Source organism: Dunckerocampus dactyliophorus, chromosome 8 (assembly GCF_027744805.1).
Source record: "Dunckerocampus dactyliophorus isolate RoL2022-P2 chromosome 8, RoL_Ddac_1.1, whole genome shotgun sequence".
In the NCBI taxonomy this organism is placed as follows: domain Eukaryota; kingdom Metazoa; phylum Chordata; class Actinopteri; order Syngnathiformes; family Syngnathidae; genus Dunckerocampus; species Dunckerocampus dactyliophorus.
In genome coordinates, this window is record NC_072826.1 from 15,922,555 (window position 1) to 15,940,247 (window position 17,693).

Below are 17,693 nucleotides of genomic sequence, written 5' to 3' on the forward strand. Positions count from 1 at the left end.
CATTGTATTCTATTATGACACTAAAATACATTATTATTATATTTTAAGAAAATAAACAGTATATTTTTACATATTATTTGAAAAATAATCAATGTTTTATAAAATGACTAGAAAAAAATAATAATTTGTGAATTAATTTCTACCCACAATCAGAAATATGTACATTATAGTAGACTTGATAGTGTAGCATGTCAATTTGCATATAAAATGGCCATATTTTTATGTATGCTCTACTAGATGCTTCTAGTGGACATATGGATGAATATCGATATGTCCACTTCGCATCAACATAGCCAGTTAAGCAAGTGATTTTTCTTTGAAGTATTTTTGCCTTGCTTCCCTCTGTTTCCTCCTCCTCCTCTTCCTCTCTCTTTCTCCAACGAAAAGGCTAAAAATAGACACACCGCCGCTCTCTTTCAAACTGCAGGCTACTGTGCACTTTAAGGCGAACGGCAGAAAGATGGTGAAGACACCAGGAGGCGTTTGAAAATGTCCTTCGCGCCGCCCACGGCTACAAAGATGCAGAAGACACTGAGAATAGCAGCAAAGAGGCCTTTGATCGATGCAGCACGTTTGGTGTGCTCGGGCTAAAAGTAGCCTTCAAATCAATCGGGGTGGGGGTGAAGGGAGTGGAAGAAAAACCTTCTGTGTAAGGTACATGCATGGAGAACAGTCAACAAGAAAACACACGTTTCACTTGAATTATTATTGGCTTCATTGTTATTGGTATCCTATATGTCAGCGTTATGCTCATTTAGGAAGGACTATGGCTGCGTTCACACAGAAAAGATACTCGGTGCGCACTGTGGTGCGGTACGCTTAGCGTTCACATTGGTATTTTCGTCATGGGAACAAAGGTTGTGCGGTAAAGAACATATGCATCAAGTAAAGATCTGATTGGACATTTTTTGTGACATATTACGTGACAGAACACAAATATTCCAAACCTAAATTTGAACTCGTTGGGCGGGGGGGTTATTTATTTGAGTTCAAGTGAACCCAACTGCACCAGCGTACTGAGACCCACCTCTCACCAGGGTCCCTTTTAACCAAACCAAACGTGCCAAGTGTGAACGCACCCTAAATGCAATTTTTTTTTTTTCTTACTCAAAACCGCTTCCTTTTCCATAGTTTGTCCTTTTGGTCTTGTAAAGTGCAGTTAATACTATACTTGCTGAATCCAGACATCACATGGAGAATATAATACAGCTTCTTTGCTCTCCCATCGCCTCTTATATTTACAGAACATCCCCCACATTTTCATTTCATAGAAAGAAAAAGCCGTTATCCACTGATGGAAGCTTCCAGTCCGCTATATGATACGGAAGGGATGAACAACTGCACATATTGTTTCAGTGAAAGTCACATAATCAGACATTCTTTCTCGAGCACACACATGCATACATATTGCATATTGGTCACCTTGGTTCACTTTGTGTGTGTGTTTTCATGCAGGTCAAACAAACCCCCAACAATAGAAATGTACGTTCAGACAGCAGAATATTGCAACATTTTTTGTGTGTTTTTTTAAGGTTTGTTTCAGATGCAAGTGTCACATCACGTTTGTGCCAGCAAAGTATGGTTCATTATTAGTATAAAGCCGCGCTTTAATAGTCTCTTATATAGCGATGCATAGATTTCCCACCGTTCCTCCTCACTGTCAGGCTCCCTGCTTGTGGAGTGAATCTGCTGGTGGAGGATGACATTTTTTTGGGGGTCCCGATGAAAAAAAACAAACCAAAAATGAGAAACGACAGAAAATATGCAGAAATGAAGAACAACCGTCAACATTGTGTGCTCCTGCTACAGCAATGTGGCCGAGGTGTTGCGGTCACTTTAAACCACAAAGATCTTTCCAGAGAAATGTGTTTGCATGCATAGACAACATTTTTGAATGTTTTTTTTTCCATCCCACTAAAAAGATGCGCAACATGAATGATGCATAAACACAGCAAGGACGTGTATTGACACTCACCTGTCTCACTCGTACAAGAATTTGGGATTTCATACAAAAAAATAGCAGAAAACATCTTTTGAATATTATCTTTGCAACTGTGACAAATTAAAGCATTTTCATGGCAAAATGTACTGTTTTTAGTGCAGCATGTTGGCCATGTTTGTGGAGGAATGGTCATTTTTATGGTGGTATGAGGGTTTTTTTTGGATGGTTCCTCACAAAGTTGCCCATTAGAACACGTTCCTCACACACACACACGCCCATAGACAACCTCTTTGACTTTTTTTTTTCATCCCATTTAAAAGATAAAGTACATATAGTGACATATAAACACAGCAGGGACATTTGTCAACGCTCCCTCTTTCTCACTCACACGAGAATGTTGTAGGATTTCATACAACAAAATAACTGTGCTTTATTTATTAATTCAAGCACAGGAATTTGGAGAAAACCATTTTTAAATGGTTTATCTGTGCAATTGTAGCAAATTAAAAAATGTTTATGGCAACATTGACTGTTTTTAGTGCAGCTTGTCAGCCATGTTTGTGGAGGAGTAGCAATTTTCATGGTTGTGTGACTTTTAACTTTTTTTTTTTGTATGAATTACCACAAAGTTCCCATGAGAACATGTTGCTCACACACATAGACATACTCCCATAGACAACCTTCTTTTCCCAACCCTTTTAAAAGATAAAGTACATGAGTGATACATGAACACGGCGAGGACATTTATCGATGCGCATCGTTCTCATTCACATGAGAATTTAGTAGGGTTTCATATAAAAAAAAAAATTCTGTGATAAAATAAAGAAATTCATGGCAAAATGTACCTGTTTTAGTCAAGCTTGTCGGGCATGAATGCATCGCTTACGCACATACACACACTCCCACGTTATTCAGCTTGTATTAGTGCTTTTAGATACATTTTAAAATATTGCTAAACTGATCAGTCAGGTTCTATTCTTTTTTTTTAAAAACGTATTTCCTTCCATATTCAAGGAAAAAGCAGCAAATTTATTCTTACATTTTTTTTCTCCTTCACGCCACGTGAGTGTGAACGTGGGCGAGCACACATTGGCAGCGGTGGCATGACACGTGTTGTTGCATGTTGAAGAGCGCGGTGAACAGGATTGGAAAGGCCTAAAAATAGACGGCGAGTTCATTGAAACATTAAAACATGCTACAAACAGACTGTCTGCCTCGCTGTCATATATCAGACCACTAACATCCAACCAAGAGGGGGGCTCAGGAGGAGGATAGCCAAGGTCAGCTACACTGCTGCTGATGGATGGATAGACGGACGGATGGATGTGCCTGGCTGCTACCTTGGCAGTGCTGAGCCAACGCTTGGACACCATCCTGCAATCCGAACCTTATTTACTCCCAAAGCTAATCTTTAACGACGTGCCAAGCTCTTTTTTTCCTGTTAATTAAACGCCACCCAAATCTCTGTGGTTTTAAATATCGCCCCGAGGTATGCTGGGAAATGGCTAGTAGGAGTGTGAGAGTGAAAGTGTCTCTTTGGCACTCTGGAAGCAGAGCTCACTTGTTAAGATTAGCTTTGTCACAAAAAGAATACAAACATGGCGATGGTCTCTTCAACACTGCTAGAAAGTCTCTGGTGTGGTGAAAGGACACGTGTATTCTATATCCGTCGTATATTCTAAATATAGTATAGTATAATTTTTTTTGCCTCAGTGGAAAGCTTCTAATTCATGCTTCTAGGTATGAACTTGAGGTCATGCTTATAGTGTCTTTACATCCACTCTTAAAAAGTTGCTATTTAACCCATGATGAGCACCACGAATTGAGGTTCCTAAATTGTTAAAAGTCACAGCTGCGACAGCAATGTGCTTACGGCAACCTGGCAAAGGCTTCTAGTGTCATGTAGGACCATATGTGTGAAATCCCCCTAAAGCTGGGCATACACTGTACCATCCTGCGATGCAAAACTCTTTTACCAGTCCAGTACCATGTCTTTTTGATCATTTAGGGCCACAGTACGTCACGCTGTTAGAAACAAGCTGGAGCGTGTAACTTTGAAGCTGTCTATTTGCATACACATACAGTGGAACCTTAGTTAGCATCCGCCACGGTTAGTGTCGGACCTTCTGGAATGAATTAATGATACTATCCAAGGTTCCACTGTACAATGTAAACCTCTGCTGAAGAAAGACCAAAAAAACATTACATTTAAGTACGCTGTATATCACCGTAATGTGCCTTTCTTGCCAACCATCAAACATCAGAAGACATTTGGAAGTGAATGCTAATGCTAAAAACAACTCTAACAACGAAGCACGTTGCCTCCCTCATTATTTGTGTCTTGATCTGTGCCAAAAACACTGGACCCGATCCAAAAGATTGAGTCGAGATATACAAAAATGATGTTCAAATGTTATACTGTAGAGCCTGTTCATAACCACCAATTGTGAAAAAAAATCCACCATCTCCCTCCATTTTCAGCTTTTTAAGTTGTGGCTTAGAAAAATTCCCCTTCCTCAGGCTTCGCAACACATCTTAAAGTAGTGTCTAAAGCTCAGTCGTCAGTCCGTCAGTCAGCTACAGACGTGGGAACTGTAAGTTTTATCATTTAGTTTTTCTTCAGCAAATAAGCCAACCTAGCATGATGTTGCTGTTAAAATGTGAGTGTAATTTTAGCACTGTAGCTCACATAGCTATGCTAGTGTTGATAACGTTTGAGTCCTCCTGTCCCACCCCTTAATTTTTAAGTTATGTTGTTGTATGTGATATATGGCATCTATTACGTTGGAAAAGTAAGATTAAGTACAGAATAGCTCTTCTTGGAAACACACACTCTGTCCGACACAGGCGGGGCCAATCAGCTCGTTAGCATTAAAGCTACGGACACACAAAACAGCTTGTTCCCAGGAGGGCTTTCAATAAGCACTTTTAAACCATCTACATTCCAGCATCAGGGCTCGATTTTGCCCAACACACTGTTGTTGGACCCATTTAGAGCCTGTCCACACGGGAACATTTTCAGGTGGAAACGGTAAAGTATTTTATCGTTTCAGTCTTTCATCCAGATGGCAACAGCGTTCTGCATGCCATGAAACTGTATTTTTTTAAAAAGGTCTCCAGGGTGGGAAAATCTGATAATGCTGTGTTGTCTACAACAAGCAAACCGATACTTTCTGAAAACTCAGAACTGAAAATGCTGATAATAATGCTGATAATCTAAGTCACCGCCCCGTCACATGACCAGGAGTGACCTCTGCCAAAAAGCTAACACAATAGCTGAATATTTCGACTAGCATGACACTGTTAGACAGTCTGCTGATATTTTTTTGTCTCATACTCTAAAGTGACTCGCAAAAGTAATTCCACTTCATCCCAAGTCTGGACAAACCAGATAAGGGGAAGACGACTTGTGCGCAAGCAGTCTTCCTTCTTCTGGTGTTTCACGTGGCTTTGTCTGTGTGTCTGTCTACAGCGCCACATGTACTGTAGGTGTGCATTATGTATTAACCCGTTCCCGTGTGGATGTGGCAATTTACTGATCCAACACTGTGTGGACGCAATTTTTTTTCAACCTGCCAAAAAACCCCCCCAAAAAAACAGGAGTGTTCCTGTGTGGACAGGGCCTTATTTACAATTCGTACAGTGCATGCCCATCTTAAGATTCTCAATGTTTAACGCATTGCGTAGCAGCCTGTAGAGGGCAGTGTGCCAACAAAACAGTGGGGGAAGTAAGTGAAAATTGAATTTAAAAATATCATGCACCTACTAACAGGTGAAGTCCTCTATTCATCTATTATGTGAATCTAAGCACTGAATGTGAAAGCAAAACAAAAACCAGAGAAGAAACATTCAAGTTGTCCTCAAAGCTCTGCGGTACAAGACCAATCAGGTGAATGGGCTTTTACATGGCAACACACGCACATTAAGAGCAAAGCAGTGAGACGTCAAGGCCATTCTCAGTCACTCATCAGATACTGATGTTAGTGCGTGCGAAAGACAAAGGTATCGAACCACCAGCATAGTGGTGCTGATGGCTGTCATTCATCCTTGTGAAGACTATTGCGGAGCACCTCACCACCCCAAAGAACCCGCTGCATGACCACATTTTTTAAAATGATGACGCATAAGAGAGTTTTTTGTTGTGCCTAAAGCAGAGCGGTGCACCCTGGTACGTGAGGGATAAAGCGACTAAAGTGTTTATTTGAAAAAGCTTTTTTCATTGCTCCCTTCTTTTTTGTGCACTATTGTTGGCGTCTGTCATCAGCGTGACATTTTTTTAAAGAGCCAAATAGAAAAAAACTCCATGCAAATGCAAAATCTGGCTCTGTTTGACAGGTATCAGTTTAAGGGCAGGAGTGAAGCGCGGCAGGAGTTTATAATTCTGAATTTCTATTGCCTTTTAGTTTTCCAGCACATGTGAGGAGGGCCGGGCTGCGGACTACACATCTGTGAGCATCTTGGTGATGTTGACGTAATTTGTGTTGGCCAGTGTGCAGTTGGCGGTCTTGAGGTTCTCCTCACGAAAGTCCTCGTTGCTGTTATTGACAGCCTCCTGGATCTCCATGTAGTCCGACTTACTGATGGTGGAGCCGCTACGACTCTTCTTCAGCTCCTCGGCCGAGTCAGCTTTGGGCGCGTTCACCTGCAGGTACTGTGCCTGCTCCTCACCTTCGGTCTCGCGGTGGTAGAAGTAGTTGAAGTTGGACACGATGACGGGCACCGGTAAGGCGATGGTCAGCACGCCGGCAATGGCACACAAGGAACCCACAATCTTGCCGCCGATGGTGGTCGGCACCATGTCGCCGTAGCCGACGGTGGTCATGGACACCACAGCCCACCAGAAGGCATCTGGGATGCTCTCAAACTGAGACTGAGGCTCATCAGCCTCGGCAAAGTAGACAGCGCTGGAGAAGAGGATGACACCGATGAAGAGGAAGAAGATGAGCAGTCCGAGCTCTCTCATGCTAGCTTTGAGGGTCTGGCCCAAGATCTGAAGTCCCTTAGAGTGACGAGAGAGCTTGAAAATTCGGAATACCCGCACCAATCGGATAACCCTGAGAATGGCTAAAGACATAGCTTGCTGTCCTGCTTGACCGTCGTCAGGACTGTCGGCTAGCTCCGTGCCGAGCGTGATGAAGTACGGGATGATGGCGACAATGTCAATGATGTTCATTAAGTTCCCAAAGAAGCCCGCTTTGCTGGGACAGGCGAAGAAGCGCACTAGAAACTCAAAGGAGAACCAGATGATGCAAAGCGTCTCCAGGATGAAGAAAGGGTCGGTAAAGTAGGTGGACGTGTATCTGATGATGGTACTGTTGGTCTCTGGTGAAAAGATCTCTGCATGGGACTTGTGCATCTCATCTTCCTCATTGCGGAAGATGGGAAGCGTCTCCAGGCAGAAACTGACGATGGATATGAGGATGACCATAACAGAGATGATGGCAATAATCCTGGCCGGACCCGAGCTCTCCGGGTACTCGAAAAGAAGCCAAACTTGTCTCTGAAATTCGTTGTCGGGAAGAGGACGCTCCTCCTCTTTGATGAAGCCTTCGTCTTCTCGGAACATCTCAATGGCCTCCTCACCCAGCTCATAGAAGCGTATCTCCTCCGAGAAGATATCAAGCGTGACGTTGACCGGCCTTCTTAGCCGACCACCTGACTGGTAGTAATACAATATGGCGTCAAAGCTGGGTCTGTTCCTGTCAAAAAAGTACTCGTTCCTCAGCGGGTCAAAATACCGCATTCTCTTTTTGGGGTCTCCCAGCAGCGTCTCGGGGAACTGCGAGAGCGTCTTGAGCTGGGTCTCGAAGCGCAGCCCAGAGATGTTGATGACCACCCTCTCGCAGCACTCGTGGTCAGCCTCTGGGTCGTAGTCCAGCGGGTGGCCCGGATGCGCCGCCGCTTCGTCGGAGGGGTCGCCTGTGGCAACAGTCATTGTGTGGGGCCGGGAGGAAGGCGAAGGCTGCACCTTTCAGGTCGTCTGGGTCCTGCAGCCTGTGGAACTGCAGGGTAGGGGCGGAGGATCGGCTGGCTGCAGGGCTTCCTCTTAGGGTGGGACTGCATGTGGGACAGACACACAACTAGGTCATGTAAACTTGAGACAAGCAACACTTGATACTTCCTGAAAGGCTTCTTCGCTTCGGCAAAAATAATAGCAGGAATCACCTCATGCAAACTTACTGGAGTCTAATTAATATGCACGCAAGAAAGCTGTCTTGCATGCCAATTGCTTCAATGCAGGCAAAGTCAGCATAGCAGCTCTTTACATTAGGATGCCTGATCTGCTGCAGTGGACACATTTGAAATAAAAAACCAACAGCACCTGTCTGTTTTTTTTCTTGCGGTGAAGCCATGCATGAACACGACAATGCAGCCGGCATGCAGCATCCTGCTGACAACATCACTGCAGTCAAAAACACACACACACACACACACACACACACGCACGCACACACACACAAATGCTATCCAGCTGCTTATTGCAGGTTAACAACAAAAACCACAGGTTTTATGTCAATCACTTTTTTAATGGCGGGGCATGTAAGCCTTTAAAAGATGCTGCTTGTGTTACTGAAATATTCAAAAACACACTTAAATAATTGAACAGCAGAAGGAAACAGCAGCTAAGGGAAGAAATGTTCGCTCTACTGCATCATAGCTCGGTGATGAGTGAGAGGAGAGTGACACAAATATTATTATTTTTAGGCATACATGCATTAAATTAAAGGTGAAATGTAATGTTAAGCTGCCTTAATGTGTACATACATAGGCTATACTGTATAGACATACCTGCAGTCATCTCTGTGTGGATGTTGAGACAATCAGCTCTCCTCTCTTGAAATAAAAAATGCTTTACATATAAAAATATATCTCCAATGTGGGATCACCTCATGTTGTCTGCTGCATCCTCACCGTGTGCACCGGCCAAAAGCAACGGTACGCGGGCGGGTGTGTCCTCGCTTTCCCCTCCCTCCTTTCTCCACGACTCCTCTCTCCTCCAGTATAGGCTGTCGTGGGCTGATGATGAGGAGGAGGAGGTGGACAGGGGGATTAGAAAATGAAAGGGGGTGGAGGAGATTAGGTGCCAAAAAAGGTGCTGCAATCAGCACAATGATGCGCAAAAGGTAAACAATCACGACCAACGGGTGATGGAGGATGGAGGGTGACTGATGGAGAATAGAGGATGGAGGATGGAGGGGATAATCTCATTAAAGAGATTTTCTAATTAGTCGCGATCTGGGAATGTTAGAGCATCAGGAGCTGCAGAGACACAGCGTCCACATTGTCCCAAGCTTGTGCATGCGGCAGAGAGTTGGGTTTTTTTTTTTTTAAAGGGAGAGGGAGGTCTCCTCAGAAAAGACATGGAACAGGAAATTATGCAATGCAATGTTCAACATCATGGAGCCACACATGGGGAGCTTAAGGTGTTATTATCTTCAGGTAAAGGTGAACCAATGGTAAGGGTTTGGTAAAGGTAGCAGAGCAATGTTGTGCATGATACTACTAATAACAAAAGCAGAAAAGATGCATTCACTGTTGTGTGTACTTTTTCAAAATGCGTTTACCGAAAGAGCCGTGTTATTGTATTTCTGCAAATGTTTGTGGTACAACGTTTGTAAGTTTTAGGGTTAAAAGTGCTTCACAAAACAATATGAAAACATATGCATAAATTAAATATAATATATAAATTAAATATAATTTTAAAAATAGTGCAAATGTATAATGAAAAAAATACAATACACAATAATATAACAAATAAAATATATATACAAATAATTTGTATTATACCAAAAATACAAAAATATAAATATTTTTCTTCACTGCAGATTTTTTTGATGCCTTGTGTATGCTATTGTATTACAATACACTGTATTGTATTGGAACGTGTTTCTATAAGCTGCTGTTTCTGCTGTCTATTAGAATTGTAACGGTACATGTACTTGCATCAGACTTTTCGATACAGGCCAATGGTGCAGGTGTCCGCCGGGTTCCTACGTGGAACATATTAAGCACAGAGTGCTGGCATTGTTCAGTAGAGATAGGGAATGGGGCTACAGGCGGGAATCTATCTATCTTTTCCTTCACCAGTCCTTTGTTTTATGTAATTGAAATCTGCATGGCAACAAACCCTCCATTAATAATAGATCCAAAAGGTGACTAAAATAGCACTAAACCTCCATCATTGCTGCTATATTTGGGAAGCAAGAAAAAAAACAGATCAATTGCATTTTGTCTGCAGTGTTCCAGGAAGTGGCGATGGAAGAAACACTGTGGCCGAACATGACATCGAGACAGGGTGCCAAAGGTTAGCGGGAATCCTGTCACACATGAAAAGGAGGAGGGGTTGGTGATTTGTGTGGGACGATATAGCCTTTGCCAGGGTTAGTCCTGGCAGAGTCCATCAAGGCCCGCGACACACGCTGATGCCTCTCACCGTCTTCCTAATGGCTTTCCCAGGTTTCCAGTGACAAGGCGGCCATTATTTATGAGTCAGGGGCCCCATTATGGAGCCTGTTAATGTCGGCTCACGGGCCCAGCTCACGTTGCGTCAGACGGCTGGCTTTAATTACATGCGACGCTTCTCCACACGCAGTGGTGATTGCAGCAGACAATGGATGTCAGTAGATGACATTTCAGTTGTTTTACGCAACTGCAAGTTTGTGAAGAAGCTTCCATTTCACCTCCGGGTTTGTCTTCTCTTTCTGTGGTCAGAAACATTGTACAGTGAAAGTTCGGTTTTCAAATGCCCCAGTTTTCGTATGATTCAGGTTTCGACAAAAATTTTGTCCGCCATACACCGCCACTGTTGTCGTGCAGCATTGCGCGTAACAAGCTAGTCTGTTTGCTCTCTACAGTATCGTTCCCCAAAATCGAGTGCCCAAACAAAGCATCCCACGCATTGCTGACTCAGTCTCTGTACATTTTTTATTGAGTATAAATAAATAACCACCATGGGGCCAAAGAAAGTTGTGAGTGCCAGCAATGTGATAAAGTAGGAAGCTAATGTTGCGAAAGGTGTAAAGGTGTTATTAAAACAGACATCACAAATGGTCGAAGATGTTGAGAAGTTGTTGTCGGTGTGGATACCCTCCTCTCTCTTCCCTCCCTTCCTCCCTTTTCGCCAACAAGAGTGTTCAATAAATGTAAAAGTGATGTAGAATGCCCAATTATCAATTTCATTCATCATTATTTTGCATTGTTTTGTGCATGTAAAACTATAATTACGCTCTATAAAATAGATTTGTTATTAATATGTTTGGGTGTTTGGACTGTATTTTTTGCATTTACTATTGTTTATGTGAAAAATTGCTTTGGGTTTCATGGGATTCAGTTTTTGTCTAACCTAAAATGTATGTACACTGTATACCGAATAAATGCAGCTATTACAACTTCCCCTTTAAAGTGTAGAATTTTAGATTTTAGAGTGCATCTCGGACATTTCGAGGCCAAAGAAAGCATACTATTGGACAGTTTCAAATGCTTTAAAATAATGATTGGATTGACTTGGATTGGAGGAAAGAGATCCATCCATCCATTTTCTACACCACTTGTCCTCATGAGGGTTGCGGGTGAGCTGGAGCCTATTCCATCTGACCGACTGAGCGAGATACAGCCTAGACTCGTCGCTGCCAATCGCAAGGCTGGAGGAAAGATTTGAGATGAAATTGTTTCTTCTCTTATGGGTCAAGTAGGCCACTTAGACAGCAGGTCTAGAACCACGCCCCTCATACATAAATAAATCCATAAAGAAAACCAAGTGAACCTCACATAAGCAAGCACTTTGGCATCTGAGGCAAGGAATTTCTTCTTGGGAAGAAATCTTCCACAGAACCCACTGTTGCTGGCTTTCTACAAGATGTGTGAGGTCATAGGTGTCCACTAATGCTGACCCTGTTCCAAAACTGTTTAATGGTATTCTTCTGCACTAAACTCATCTAAGCATGCCATTATGGACAGAAAAAGGTCTTTCCCAAATGGTTATCGCCAAGTTGGAAGCATACAACTGTCCAAAAGTCCAACACCTTATTGATTAAGAGGTGTGTCTCAACACTTTTGTCCAGATGTGAGGCAAGCAGATAGATTAAATGTTAAATCGTGTCCCAGCTGCCTTCATTAAACTGATTTTCTGCTTCTTGATATGATGACACAGCACCCCTCACATGTATAAGCCTTATTATGGAATTATTCTCACACGATAAGAATGTATTATCCTCATCTAGCATGGTGTCCTCTCAGGCCTAGTAGAGTGCTTACATCCCCTGCACACAAGCATCTTTCACTGAGGCTCTTTTTGTTGAGTCCTGAGGGGAGATGAGTCACTGCAGCATCCCTGCTCAGGAGACTGAAAGTCCTCGCAACAGAGACAGACTTGTCCTGACAACAACACTGGACCTGGCTGAGAGGACTAAAAGTGGTTTTACTGTGGGTACTTCAATGTGTGTCCCCCGCAGCTAATGGTACATCTGAGCGGGACACAGATGGAGATACAGGAGGCAAGCGGCGGAGGGATAGTGGAGAGGAAGTACAGAGGAAGGAGAGTGGTGCATCATCAGATGGATGCCCAGCAGGATGAGACAAGGACACCGGTCCACACCAATGAAGCAGCGGCAGCTCTGCATTAGGGGTTATGGGGGTTACTGTCTGACCAGATGGAGCTCTTTTGTTCCAATACAGTGGACCTGTATTGCTACACTTTGGAGTTTAACTAAAACAAATACAGAAAATTATGACTCAAAAGTGAAACTCTCATGAATATGTAATCTTGGTGAGCATCTAAAGGCAGGGTTCCTATGCTTTGCTTTGCTTTGCTTCTTCCTACTCCTTTTGGACATGTGGAACTGTGAACTGTAATATGTGATGTATTCCAATGTAACTTCTATGCATGTTCAAATAAATTAAACCATAACCATAACCATAGCCATAGCTCAGTAAATAGATGTGTGTCATTAGAGCAACAACAATTAATCAATGATTAATCAATTATACAATTAATCAACAACAATTTTGGTATTTGATTTATAGTATTTTTAATATAAAAATCCTCTGATTTCAGCCTCTCAAATGTGATTTTTTTTAAATTTCCTGAGTCATCCATGAAAGCAAACCCAATATGTTTGTGTTTTATGCAGAGCAAGATATTCACACACATCGGCTTTGGCTTTGGAAAACAGTGATTGACATTTTTACCTGTTTTTTGATATGTTGCTGCCCTAACCACTGTTTAAGTTTGATTCATATTGATTTGGTCTGTCTAGGGCCTCGTCAATTACTCAATAAATTGAAGCAACAAGCTTCAGATTAATCAACTAAGAAAATAATTGTTAGTTGCAGAGGTAGTGTCATAAATAAATGATGGAATAAATTGCTTGTTTTCATTATTTGAATATGTATACCATTATGCCACCATATAATTTCCAGGAGATTATAACTAGGTGATGTAGCCCATACAAAGGGTTGGAGGAGGATACGAGCAGGGGGCTGACCATTCAACTTGTCAATCTTCTCAAGTGTTTTCCGGGATGCGTCGCCTACTGTGTGTTCCCACACAAACATCTTAGCTGCCCTATCAAGCGTGTTAGAAAAACAGATCCATCCATTTATTTTTTTAAATTATTCATAATTTTATCTTTTAGAAAACAGAACAGTGGTAAGAGTCTTGGAAACATGAATATTTTTCCACACATGAGTATTCATTTTCCATAGTTTTCCAGATCTGGAAATTGATCAAATCAAATTCTATACTTTTGCATGCCATATCCATTCCATATCTATCCATCCATTCATCCGTCCATCCATCCATCTTCGAGACTGCTTGTTCTCAACAGGGTATGTGGGAGCCGATATGGTTATTATTATTATTATTTATTTTTTGTGTGTTTAGGTGTCTACATTTTCTAATATAGAAAGGAATAGAGAACGTGTGGCAACAGACAAAACTGATTCATTATTGAAGGAAAAAACAAAAAGAAAAAAGACACTAGAAACGAAGTAATAAATAAGTTGAATAAATAAATAGAAAATGTATTATAATTAAATAAAGACATCAAAGATAGATGAATAAATAATATATTATACTATTAAAATATATTAATATTTTAATTAAAAACGTAATGAATATGAATGACATGTTTAAAACATTGACCAAAAAAAATTAAAAACACAACAAACAGTAAGAGCGAATACAGCTGTTTTAACCCCCACTGCACTGAAGTCAAATCCCAAGTTAGTGACTTTACTTCTTAACATCAAGCAGAGTGAGCTGTGTGCACGCTCGAATGGACAGGACAGACGTGCACAACATTACTATTCATTCGTACAGACAGGGGGGAAGGTAGCGTGAGTCAGTCTGAGAGTGAGTCAGTGTCACTGAGGCAGGGATCCCCCTATGTTTCATGAGTCAATGCATGTGCATTTGTGCGTGTGTGTGTGTGTGTGTGTGTGTGTGTGGATGTGTGTGTGCACTGTGTGAAATTCTAGCCAAGGTAAGCGTTTCCTTCAGGAACACTGGGTTGTATTATAAGAAGGTCATACGTGAAATAAGAATCCTATCGCAGGGCCAAGAATATAAATAACATCATTTACAGTATATGAGACGATGATGGTGAGGATGAGAGGAGGGGCTTCAGCCATGATTTAGCATTTTTTTAAAAAGATGATCAGGTGTGGAAAGCGAGAAAGTGCTGCTTGCGGCACAGATGTACTGTACATTCTGGGACATGAGGGATTTACTGCCACTGAGTCACTGTGATGATGCAGCTCCTGAGTTATGGTCTGCAGAGGACTAGTAGATAGCAAGAGTGTTAGCTAGACTTCATTAACCAAGGTAGAATGCTGCTAAATTCCAGATTAATATACAAAAAGATTGATTGGAGATATTTAACAGTTCCGGCTCATTCGAGATGTTCATTGGGGTCGCCTATTTGCTGAAAAAAATGGATTAAACTTACCATACAGCAGTGCTTCTCAAATAGTGGGGCGGGCGTGGTGAACTGTCAGGGGGGGGCGTGAGAAGCAAGGAGGACATTCCAACATGCATGAATTTGTCGTACTCAGCATGCAATTTGACTTTTGAATACGCTTGTATGATTCACTGCTCTCCATTTTGTTGCATTTCGTTGGTTTCAGTTTTGAGTTCAGTCAGTACAGTACAGATAAATAAATAGATGATCAGTTTCTCAATAGTATTTCAAATCAGGGGGGCCTGAAAACATTTCTTTCCCCTGTGGGGGCATGACAGCATATAATTGGGAACCAGTGCCATACAGCTCCCATGCCTGACAGAGCTTCAGACTTTATTTTAACATGTGTAGCAAAGCCTGCTGTTTTACAAAGTTGTCCTACTGTACATGAACCAGTGGGCGTCTACACAGAGGCGGTACTATGACAAAGGGGGCTATTCCTTCATGACCTTATGAAATGCCCCAACTTATATTTATTAGGGCTATGAAATGATTTGATGACAATTTGTATCAGATTAATCACAGTTTTCAAATTAATTAGTCATGATTAATCACATTTTGCAAATATGTCTGACATGTGCCCATTATTACTGTATGTTATTAACAGAAAGATAAATGATAGGACAGGGTTATATTTGTATGTATTAACTGCACAGATTCAAATGAACTGAAAATTTCAATTGAGCTAAAAGTTTGCATACATCTGAAAATCTATTTGACTAACACTAGTCTCTTTAATAGCAGCAGAACATTTGAATCACACTTGTATGACTTGTGACTTGTGAACCATGTTACTTTGAGGAATGAGGGGATGCATTTAAAGACACCACATTATTTAATTTAACTTGAATTCACAACTTTTGAGTGCATTTCCTGGGATCTGGGATTTTCGAGCATACTTAAATGCAGCAAATTTTATTTCTGCATTAAGAGTTATGCTTGATCGCTTGAATGCATCAACATTTAAACAGCTTTTGGCCAGCACAGAGAGCACAGTGCTAGTTAGGTCCTGCTCTGACACTCCAACAGAGACAATTATGGAGGTGTTCATCGTTTGTGTGCATTATATGAACCAATAAGTGAGTTTAATGATTATGTTTTACATCAAGAGTGAGTTACTGGGTTATTGTTAATGATATCAATATCCACTCCTTGTTTTTCTTTGTCTTTCTGTTTATTTAGACCACTTATACAATTGGTGGAAGTGTTGCTCCGAGATGTGTTTACATATATATGTTGTTGGAATTGTACAGCTGTTGATGTGTTCAAGTCAGAATAAAGTTATAAAAGAGCATTAGACTGTGACCCTGTGGGATGCTACACTGTGCCTCCGTCTGCCGTCATAACAGAGAGGTGTGGCTTCATTAACACGTACTTTTTTTATATTTATCATTTCTTGCACATACTGTATTACTGTTAGAACATCATTAAAAAGTCACCTTTGCATGATAGTGGACTTTTAAGTGAACAACACCTGCATGGGACATGTTTGTTCTGCATATGACACAGCTGCTGACAGTATGTGGACCTCCGGCTTCACTTGCTATGGCTGGAGGCGGTGCTTATCCACTTCCTCTCACACATACTTTCAGGACTTTCTTTTGTCTGAGTGGACGCCCTCCAGCACACATCTTGGTAAAGACGAGTGAACTTTATGAATGGCCCCCGCAGTGCCATTTAACACGCTCCAAAGAGCAGATGGATAGATGGATGAATGGCAATATGCCGCCGTCTTGCTATTTCCGGTGTGGGATGCACTGTGATGAAATATCACGGGGGCAGGAAGGACAAATGCTGAGAGCTGTGAATAATTTACACCCAATGGGACTTCCTCTGATTGGTTATGAAGGAGCTTCAGTGAAGTTCAAGCATAGCCTTTGGCACATGAATGTTAGCAGAGAAAGTGCTCAATGCTGCTTGGGCATCACTTCTCTCCAGTGTTGGCATGACATTGTTGAAAAAAGTCTTGGGACAGACCACCTCACCAATCAATTAATCAATCAGAGGCTCATATCAACCCCTGATTCTTAATTCTTCACCTTTTCCAACTCCGTGGGAACATTTTTGGGAACGCCCTGTTCTATGCCTCAGTGCACAAAGCAAGCACGTTTGGATGAGTTTGGCGATAAGGACATAAAAATGACCAAAATTCGCTCTTCTGTCACAATTCTCCATCTCCAAAAGACCCATACAAAAACACGTATGTATTTATAAATGACATCTGGCTAATGGTGCTTATAGTAGATGAGGTCAAACGTCAAATTAGAACATGTTCCTTCTCAACTCTGTTTGTTACAATTTCTAAGCAACCTTCTTCAAATTCTCGGCATCATAACCTAGAGCCCTACTGATTGTCAATATCTGGGTTTTCGTACATTATAGTGATCTAATTTATGTTATTTATTATGTATTGTGTAAAACTAAGACATGAATAACATCAAATTTAAAGCACAAAATGAATGCCGACCCACCATCCACCAGTTCAAGCCTGGAGTTTGACGTGTGTGGTAAAAGGAAATGTGCTAGCATGAATTAACTTGAGACAAATGTGCACATTAGCACTCAATAAGTCATCAAAACTTACCTTTATGCATTCCCACATAGTATCAGCATTTGACACCAAATATGAGGTAAAAGAAAAATGGTATAAATACAGTAGTAGTCTATCTGTGCTAGCACACGCACGATGGACATGCGTCAAGTGAGACGGACGTAACAAAGAGAATCCGGACACTTTTCAAAATAAAACTTTTTAAAAAATAAATAAATAATGGATTTTTTTCCCCCCTTTC

The 17,693-nt window shown here is 41.5% G+C and overlaps 1 protein-coding gene across 2 annotated transcripts; it reads right to left on the minus strand.

The window, feature by feature from the left end:
- Nucleotides 1-116: 116 nt before the first annotated feature.
- Nucleotides 117-9,182, minus strand: LOC129186811 (potassium voltage-gated channel subfamily A member 2). 2 transcript variants are annotated; one of them, XM_054785440.1, is made up of 3 exons: nucleotides 8,855-9,182; nucleotides 8,732-8,776; nucleotides 117-7,999 (listed from the first exon to the last, which is right to left on the minus strand). In XM_054785440.1, the coding sequence occupies exon 3, from the start codon at nucleotides 7,875-7,877 to the stop codon at nucleotides 6,381-6,383; it is 1,497 nt and encodes a 498-aa protein (XP_054641415.1). In that variant the 5' UTR covers nucleotides 7,878-7,999; nucleotides 8,732-8,776; nucleotides 8,855-9,182; the 3' UTR covers nucleotides 117-6,380. The 2 variants fall into 2 exon arrangements, with proteins under 2 accessions (XP_054641415.1, XP_054641414.1); XM_054785439.1 differs by having other exon boundaries at nucleotides 8,732-9,182.
- Between the last annotated feature and the right edge of the window lie 8,511 nt (nucleotides 9,183-17,693).

Excerpts from the sequence above, each read along its gene's own strand:
- LOC129186811 (XM_054785440.1), bottom strand. The coding sequence starts at position 7,877 with ATGACTGTTGCCACAGGCGACCCCTCCGACGAAGCGGCGGCGCATCCG.